Here is a 10,000-nt window from a genome sequence, read left to right as displayed (position 1 = left end):
TCAGATTCTGTTCAAAAATCATGCAAATCGGTACACAGTCTCTCTAGTCATGTGATCAAGATGGATGTGTCCGATACTTCATATTCTATCCTACTTGGCTAACATTGGCTTCTAAAGTTTGCAGGATAGGTCCGTTTTGAACAAAATTCCTCAAATCATGAACGCAGTGTGCGATTTCTGTGAAATTTTGCACACACATTCCCACTAGGCCGAGGAAGAAATGCCAACCTTTTCAAATTGGCCTGTTATAGCGCCACCAGCTGGTCTAATTTAGCAAACCACATTTTTGGAACAAAATGCCTAAAATCATGAATGCAGCGTCCGATTGCCGTGCAAGGCCTAAGAAGAAATGGCACCCTTTTCACATTGGCCTGTTATAGTGCCACCAGGAGGCCATAATAACCTACCTGACCTGGCGGAGACCTGTGCTCCGAGGAGCACTTTTTCTAGTTTACAATGTGGTTGAATCCAATGATTTTATTACCCTTTAATCTAAGTTTGACAATTATTTATGAGTCTATAGACAATCAGAATGAATTACCATATACAAAAATGATACTATACCATATATAGTACATCAGACCTCTGAGATACACTCCTGTCTATCTATGTACAGCCACAGGTAGAGAAGTTTGTAATGAAGTATCATTTCCCTCACCAAGCTCTTATCTAGCATATAGATCATACTAAAACATTAATACAAATCATGAGTCGCTGTTGGTCCATCCATCGAAGCAGGGCAAATGGTTCCTCCCTGTTTGTTTATTCTCTCACGGCTGCCACAGGCTGACGAGGTGACCTTGGCTCATCAGGGCACCTGTGGAATGTACCCTCACTACAACTCCTCTCTTCTGTGCATAATAGATAACACTGTCTACTGTAGGGCGCCTTTAACATTACAGCAAGGTTTGCCTGCAGTTCAGTGAAATGCTCCGCTCGAGGGGAGTGAGAGAGAGAGAGAGAGAGAGAGAGAGAGAGAGAGAGAGAGAGAGAGAGAGTGGGCCTCTAAGGCGATATGATCTCATCTCATGCTAATCACACATTTTTGTAATATAAAGTCATATTGTAAAGTCATATTGACACAGTTATACTAAAACTCATAACACTATTAGACCTACAAATTATTCAAATATACGCACAGTATAAAAATCTAAGTATTAGTTTACTTCTCAAATAATCAGAATAGCTGACTTTAATTCTAAAAACACTCTAATTTCCTTCCAGCAGAGAGCTTCATTTTCTGTGCTGCATTTATCTCAACCACTCTCCTTTTCTCTTGCAAACAGCACAGTTTGTGATGCAGCACAGGACAGAGTTGATTCTAAAGGTTTCCACAGTCATGAAGATACTAAACAGTCTAGGAACCAAGGTCACTCCTAAGCTCTATGGTGAGATTAAGGAGGAGAAGACCAGCATGGACCAGATGATGCGTCTGTATAGAGAAATACTACAACCAGGGGGAGCAGAAGTCAAAGCAGCATTTTACGATGCCCTTAAAGAACACCAATCTGACCTGTTTGATACACTTGGTAAGATCATGTACAGTAGGCTACTACTAAATTGCATTTTTTTCCCTTCCTTTTTCAGAACAGATATCACCTACATTTAAAAGAAAAATATTCAGATTCAATATTCATGCACACACAAAAACTATAGCAGTGTCAGTTATGAATATATATATATCTGTAATTTTCCCACTGTAATATGATTTTTGTCTTTTCCTTTTTGTTGTTGTCTCCGCCAGGCCGAAAGGCATGGCGAGAGAGTATGTTTTGCCCCCTGTCCGTCCGTCCGTCCGTCCGTCCGTCCGTGTGTGTGTCTGTGTGTCCGTGTGTGTGTCCGTCTGTGAACAGCTAATCTCCGGCACCGTTGGCTTGATCGCAGCGAAACTGTGCACACACACTCCCTGGATGCCAATTCAGAACCTTTGCCCCAAATCTTTCACATGGGCCTGTTATAGCACCACCAGGAGGCCGCTTTTTGCAAAACACATTTTTTGACAGTACTCCTACAGATTTTGTCCAAACGTCACGCAAATCGGTACACAGCATCTCTATAATCATTAAACGTAACAAGTTTTATCAGATTTTTCATATTCCATCCTTGATGGTCTCAAAATGGCTTCAAAAGTTTGCAGAAGTGCTCTGTGTTGAACAAAATGCCTCAAAGCCACAGCATGCAATTTCCGTGAAATTTTGTACGTACATTACCAATAGGCCGAGGAAGAAATGCCACTTCATTTTTTTTCAAATCAGCCTCATGGTGGCGCTATAACAGGCCAATTCGTGTTTTTACCCTTAACTGCACCGATCTGTTTACAACTTTGTATGTGCACTCCCAACAGGTCAAGGAAAAACCTTTGCCCTGCATTTTTCACATTTGCCATTTATAGCGCCACCAGGAGGCCGACTTATGTAAAACACATTTTTGGATATTACTCCTTCAGATTGTATCCAAATTTAACATAAATCGTTACACATCTCTATAGTCATGAGATCAAGACTGATCTGTTTGATTTTTCATATTCCATCCTGATTGGCTACGATTGACATCCAAAGTTTGCAGGAATGGCCCGTATTGAACTAAATGCCGCAAATCATGAACGCAGTGTCTGATTGCCATGAAACTTTGCTTGCACATTCACACTACGTTGAGGAAAAAATGCCACCCTTTCAACATTGCCCTATTATAGCGCCACCAGGAGGCCGATTTTTACAAAACTTGATTCAAAACTTGATTAAAGTGATCAAGACGGATCTGTCCGATTTTTCACATTCCATCCTGATTGGCGAATTCAGAACATTGCTGGTCCACATTCACCTACCTGACCTGGCGGAGACCTGTGCTCCGAGGAGCACTTTTTCTAGTTTTGTCTTCATTCTTATATTTCTTATTTTTTTGTTATATGTCAGATAACCATGTGATGACAGAACATCCAGCGATTCTGCAACCCAAGGATTTGTGGTCACAGTGGAACTGTCCAGTCTTGTGTCGTGGGGGAGACACACAGGTGACTCACAGTAATGTTGATATAGGTGGACAGTGTGTTTGTGGTTTCAGGATGAAAACCCACTACTGTAGACATACCATACAAGACATTGTTCAGTAGCACTCAGATGACTAATTGAAATAACATGACTGTGTTCTACAGGATACTGGCTGTGTTGTACCGGTTACTGAAGTGGATGCTGTTGAAAAAAAAGGTGAGCTTTGTTTGTCCTTGGAACAGTTCAATGCTTGAGAAAACCAGTGAATACGTTGTTGGTGCTACATTTTGTTTGCCAGGGTGTACATCCTCACAATCTTATTCCAAATACTGTAAATGTTGTTACAGAGAGAGCTTAATTTTCTGTAATGCATTTATTTCAACCACTCTCTTTCTCTTACAAACAGCACCATTTGTGATGAAGAACATGACACAGCTGATTCAAAATGTCTCCAGAGTCATGGCTATAGTGGACAGTCTAGGATCCATTGTCGATCCTGTGCTCCGTACCAAGATTGAAGCCAAGAAGACGACATGGAACCAAATGAGGATACTGTATACAGTGATGACAGATGACCATAACAAAGCAGCATTTTACAATGCCCTTGAACAACACGAACCCCACCTGCTAAAGTGGCTTGGTAAGATTACATATACTACTAAATTACTTTTATCACTTTAATTTAAAATGCAAAAGAAAACACTACACACAACAACCCATATTGTATTAACATCAAGCCAATAATTTGATGACCGGGTGTATTTCTGGTAGGAGACCCAAAGAGACTCCTTTGTGTCTTCTACCGGATACATTAGCATCTTCATCAAATTATTATTGGCTCAGGAATGCAACAAAACAAAAAAATCTCCATGAATTCAATGCTTTATGGGGTGTGTAATTGATAGAAAATAAGACATTTTTTGGGTGAACTACTCCTTTAAACCTGAAGGGAACAAGGTCAAAGGACAAGGGTGTTGTTGACAGACTGGCTGTTGAATAAAATCACGTGACTAATAAACTGCTTTTTCTAAAATATGTCACCTCAAAACACCATTTCTGTATCAGTTTATTAGAAAGAGGAACTTCTATTTTGTATTGTATTGAAAATCATATGTTTAGGATTTATAAATATGATACTCTGGTGTAGTGCAATACATTGATACTACCCACGCCTTTATGTCATATGAATGTCTAAGGAATGCTATTTCCCAGGTGGCGTTAGTCCGGTAATGTTTATGTCAAACATGATGAGTGGAAATTTTTAATCCTGAAAAAGAATAAAGTCTGCACACTGGTAGGTACATATATATGATATATGTCCTGATGAAGGCCTGAACAGGCCGAAACGTTGACGAGCAATACATTCTGGAGCTGTTTGCAACTACCAGTGTGCAGACTTTATTCTATTTCATTATACTTTGTTTGTCTAAGCAACTGGACCAACGGATGTGCCTGCACTACCTTTTTCATAATTTTTAATCCTAGCGTGACCTCTGTTATCGTTGCTGTCCGGCAGGAACTAGCTAACTCCATTTTGACGCTTTTGCATTTTTTTCCATAAATCAGGACCATTGAACACCCTTTATGTTTGTGTGTTGGTAAAAAAATATTGAACCAATGAAAATCATTAAAAAGCGCTTCTGACAAAACCAGCTAACTCCATTGGATCCTCAAATGTTCTGCTAAACCAGCGAAGTCCACCAGAGTTAGCTGGTTTTACTGTCTCCAGGCTCCACCCCCTTTTGACCTCCAACATCATTGTGAGCTTGGAGGTCCATTCAGCTGTTCTGATCAATGATGAACTCAATTCTTTTCATTTCCTGAAAATTTTACATTTTGGAGTTAGCTGGTTCCTGCCGGACAGCAGAGATATAATTTATATATATACAGTATGGTGCCACTGAAGATGTGTCCAAGTAATACCAGTAGGTGTGTTCTAGAACTGTTTTTTAAATGTATTGTTTAGTTTGTGTTGTCCTCATTCTTACACTTCTTTGTTTTTTCTTATATTTCATTTAACCACGTCATGACAGAAAATCCACCGACCCAGGTAAGAGGTGTCACAGCTTTATGATAATTATTGTATTTGTACCATACTTATGTATGTATGTATGATGTATGATAAATAATGTCCAAAATGCCCAAATGTACGATAATTTTGCCATTTAAAAAAAAAGTGCATTCTTTTGCTAAATTACCTGGCTGCTGCTGATTCAGGCTCCAATTGTCCTCAAGGAAATCTGATATATCGGCATCATATCAGTATTGGCAATATCGGCCTTAAAAACCCCAATATTGGCTTAAAATCGTGAAGCTGTATTGACAAAGGATGAGGCCGCACAGCTCTTAGCCATGATGCAAAAAGTTTATTAAAAAGAAAACAACGTTTCGACAGGGTTTACATTTTGAATGTGAAGCTGAAAAATCTTTTTTGTGATAATGAAGGCTGTAGATTCAATCAGTATTTTCTCTCAAAATCTTTCAAAAGGGTCAACATGTTGGGAAAAAGTAAAATACAAATACTACATTTAAGTTTAGTGAGTTACATTTAAGTAACTAATATGTGCATCAGTAGGCCTGAAAAATTAGATAATTTGCACATTTTATTTTGTATTTTTAGGATGCATCTAGAACCAGAATCACAGTTTATTGGTATCTGTCAATTTGACCATGCAATTAATCAGTAATCGAATAAGGGCCAAAATGTCAATATTGTGCATCCCTAGTATTGGAATAAAGAGGCATTTCTTTTTTTTATTCAGTATTTACATGTGTTTTTTCAGAAAGGACAAATGTTTTACTTAATAGCGACATTGGTAAATATAGGTTATCGACCATAACAACACTTTTGTTATTGGTCATAAATTCACATCGGTATATCCCTAGGTTGCGTCTTTCCAGTCATTAGGCCAAATAAGCCCATATATGGTCGGATCAGCTGGTAATTGATTTAACATCAACTACCTAGAAGCGTGTCCAATGTGTGTGCGTTCTGTGAGAATCCTTCCTGGGTGAAAAGTATAAGGTTGCAGAGAAAACATGGTATAGAATTTTACTGATGTAGGCATTCTCTCAATAAGCATGTGAAGTTGATAATGAAGTACAGCACTCTGAAAGGACTGTAGATTGGTTAGACAGATGACATGGTATAAACATGGCATTTATCAAAAGGATAAAACGTAAAAAAGCCAGCGGCTTATTTCATTGCAGTCCTTTCATATGTATGTGTAAATGTTGTTGTGTTGCATGATGTGACGTGTATGTGTGTATTTGCACACAAAATGACTTATTTTCTATCAACTACACACCCCATGAATTCTTGAATTCTCCTACCGGAGACTCCACCAGTCATCAAATTAATGGCTTAGGAATGCGACACAAAACAGCAGGGAGAAATAGTTTTAACATTTCCCATCCAACTCTGGAGAATTTCACTGCGGTGTTGCCAGATGTGGTTAGAGAGGCACACAGGTGAATTATGTTGGTAGACAGTGTGTTTGTGGTTTCAGGTTGAAAAACACTAATGTAGCCACAATGCCACAAGTCATTGTTCAATAGCTCTCGGGATATGATTGAAATAACATGATTGTGTTCAACAGGATGCTGTTGACTTGACTCCAGAACAAAAAGGTGAGCTTTTTCTGTCCTTGGTACAGTTGAATGCTTGAGGTAACCAGTGAGTTGATTGTTGGTTGGTACTACCTTTTTGTTTGCCAGGGTGGGGGAGGGGGGGTAACGAGTTTTCCATCAGTTTTCCACATCCATTTAGGTGTGTTCTGCGTTGTACATGAGATGAGGTGATGATGAGGTATCAGTGAGTGTCAAGTTCAACCACATCATTTACTGGACCATGAAGAAAGCAAAAGTCCAAGGCCAGCCTGATGACAGGCGGCAGTCATGCCTTGTTCAACAGTCTGATGGTAGCCGGGTTCATAAACCTGTTGGTCTTGCACTTGATGCTACGGTAATTGTCCTTACCCGGCTGTGGTCGTTGTAGGAGTATGAACAGTTTGTGGCTGGGGTGGTGCCTGTCCTTGATGATGCACTAGGCTTTGTATGACCCCTGTCATAACATGTTATGACAGGGGTCATACAAATTGGCGGGCCGCACCTGGACCATGGGCCGTCTACTGGGGATCCATGGTGTACCTCCTCGATATCTTATTCCAAAACTATAAATGCACCAGTTGTTGCGGCGGGAGCGTACTCAAGTTCCCTCAGCCCTATGCCCCCTCAGCCCTATGTTCCCTCAGCCTTATGTTCCCTCAGCCTTATGTTCCCTCAGCCTTATGTTTCCCCATCCCAAATTAGACCCTATGTTCCCTCAGCCCTATGTTCCCTCAGATTGGTAAAATGGGGTAACATTTTAGTTCCTGTCTGTCATGAGATATTTTTAGCAAGATACAAAAAAGAGTGATAGACACATTTTTTACATGGGCCATAGAACCGTTTAAAATCCTACAAAAGGAGTGTGACAATAGACTTGGCATGTCACAAAAGGTTACATTTTTGATATCTCAAAAATGTATGGACAGGTTTATACATAAAGGTGCTCTAAGTTATATATTTTTTGCTAAAACAAAATGTTGTTTGTTAAAGGTTAAAACACAATTTTCTGACAATAATTGCTATAGAGTGTTTGTTCAGGGGTCTCCCCATCTCTCCAGCTCTTTAATAAACAGAAAATACATGTTCAGGTGGGCTACCAATTTCACCCTACCAGGAGAGAGAACCCATTTATCAGCTTCAATTTTATAGTGTTCCGAACTTCCGATTCCAATTAGTTTCCTGCTCAAAGTTTATACTGTACGTATCCTATATGAGTTCTCTTTCATGATTGGATGACATTGGTATCTCAACATGAAAATGTATTTTCTGTTTGCTGTAACGAGCTGGAGAGACGGGGAGACACTGAAAGCTCTATCGAAGAGGGTACGCTTATTGGTGTGAGGGATATGGTGAGGAGACCTACAGTAAGTCAGAAGACCTCAGGTTCTGTTCTGCGCTGGGGTTTAATCCTGGAGGAGGTCTGACAGGTACCGTGGGGCTAGGCCATGGAGAGGTGAGGAGGAGCAGTTTGTACTCTAAGTGTGATGCAGAACTTAACTTAAATATCACCACTTTGTAGAACAGTTTGTCATATGCTAAGGAAGAAATAATTAAATTGTTGTCTCCACAAAACATTGACAAAGAATTGTTGTAGGAGCCATTTAATTTGATTTACTATTTTTTGACTAAATGGCGCCCCCACTGGTCGCCTTGGAAAATGGCACCATGGTCCTCTATTAATCAGGCCGCAGCTGTGTGTAGCAGGACGCCAGAGGAGAAACAGATTTTCAACCGCTCGCTCGCTCGCACCATACACACACAGCGCAGATCATGAAAGAAAGACTTTGAATTGAATCACTTTGAGTTTATTTTGAACCTTTATGCTGCGCCTGTTTGTTTTGAAAGCCTTTTAGTTTAAGTCTGGAGCCTGTTTCTTGTTTTCGTTGTTTGCCCCCGCCCCCCATATTATTTGAAACTTTACACTACTCATTCCACAAAATCAACCTGTTCGAATCCATGAAGACAACAATCAACAAACATCAAACAGTGAGTAACAACAACAGCCCAAGTCAAAGCATAGTGAGCGCGTTTAAGACGTATCCTGGCGTGGATAGGCATATTGGCCCTACAATTGTCATGGGACAAGAAATAACAGATCAACGTTCCACTCTGATTAACCAAAAGGGGGCATCACAGAAGTTGTGTATAGTCACTTTGACACAAGTTTTGTCATGGGGCCAGGGGACAACTGACTAATATCCACCCAAATTAACCAAAACGGGACATGGTCTATCATAACAAGTTGCATAGCGTCAAAAATAAATAAGTATAACACCAGACAACTGTGATGAAATGTTTGGTCTTAAAGGGGGTGTGGCCTATCACAAGAAGTTACATGATTTCAGATCAGATTAATATAACATCCATCATAACATCACAATAACTTTTTAAAGGTTTGTCATGGGATACAACTGAATAACTGTTCATGCCAATGTTTAACTTGTGCAAGCGCCACGCTACTTGGGAAAAATGCAAGTCAGGAATGCCCACCGTGCAATATTCCTCTACCTGATGCAGTCTCTAAGTTGTCTGACATGTTGGAGTCTCAAGCTTATGATTATTATTATACATGTTTTTTACCTTTATTTACCCACAGTATGTATGCTGAGCACAAGTGCTCTTTTTCAGCAACATTCTGCTTCACATTGACACAGACATGCACATGTTAAAACCTGGGAGCTGCCCAGTAGCACTTCAAACAAACATCCTAGTAACACACATTAATTAAGTTAATTTAATATTTGCTGTCCTTATCAGATGTTGATTAACCTTATTATTTTTAATAAAATCTATATAATTGTTTATAATATTGAATTAATTAACAGTTAATAAGGCACTTATAAGATGTGTATTAACCTTATTTAATAAGGCTCTATAAGTGTTAATAATAGCATTGTAAACACATGTATTGTTAAATTAAAAGGTCATAATAAGCATTAATGCATAGTTAATAAGGCACTTACTAAGTCCATATAAGATGTTTATTAACCAATTAAGAAAAAGAGGTTGCGCATCAACAATGGGTTTTCTCAGTGGAGTGCTAGACCCAAAATCCAGTATACACATCCAAAGTGGAAATGTGAGTACTTTGTCCTCCATTTAATTGAAACTTTGGATGTGCTACCCTTTTTGGGATTTTTTTAATTCCTTATTTTGAGATGTTTATTAACCATGTGTTAATAAGGCTATACATGTCTTAAAGGGATATTTCACTTTCAAAAACACTTTCGGTCATTTTATCGTCTACTCAGGCTTTTGTGAGCCCCCCAGACAGTTTTTAAGTTGCTTGATTCATTATTTAGATATTTGATATTCATTTTATCAGACACGCCCCCTTCCTATACAAACCCATTATAACTTCAAACTCCATTTTTAACATGTTAGATTCATCAAAAACACCTGTA

General features: G+C 39.2%; 1 protein-coding gene across 1 annotated transcript in view; it reads left to right on the top strand.

Annotated features, from left to right (window-relative positions):
* The window catches only part of LOC311039069 (uncharacterized protein), a gene marked incomplete at its 3' end in the record, with an annotated part of 83,182 nt that overhangs the window by 57,061 nt on the left and 16,121 nt on the right, over nucleotides 1–10,000 (top strand). The window contains exons 6-11 of the mRNA XM_084048711.1: nucleotides 1,287–1,529; nucleotides 2,913–3,010; nucleotides 3,152–3,203; nucleotides 3,394–3,627; nucleotides 5,021–5,037; nucleotides 6,587–6,617. Of these exons, the coding sequence (XP_083904837.1) occupies nucleotides 1,287–1,529; nucleotides 2,913–3,010; nucleotides 3,152–3,203; nucleotides 3,394–3,627; nucleotides 5,021–5,037; nucleotides 6,587–6,617 (675 nt within the window). The remainder of the gene's footprint in view (nucleotides 1–1,286; nucleotides 1,530–2,912; nucleotides 3,011–3,151; nucleotides 3,204–3,393; nucleotides 3,628–5,020; nucleotides 5,038–6,586; nucleotides 6,618–10,000) is intronic.

This window comes from Gymnoscopelus microlampas (assembly GCF_963454915.1).
Source record: "Gymnoscopelus microlampas genome assembly, chromosome: 22".
Taxonomy (NCBI): domain Eukaryota; kingdom Metazoa; phylum Chordata; class Actinopteri; order Myctophiformes; family Myctophidae; genus Gymnoscopelus; species Gymnoscopelus microlampas.
The sequence above is the reverse complement of the archived record's forward strand: the minus strand, read 5'-3'. Positions and strand labels throughout refer to the sequence as shown.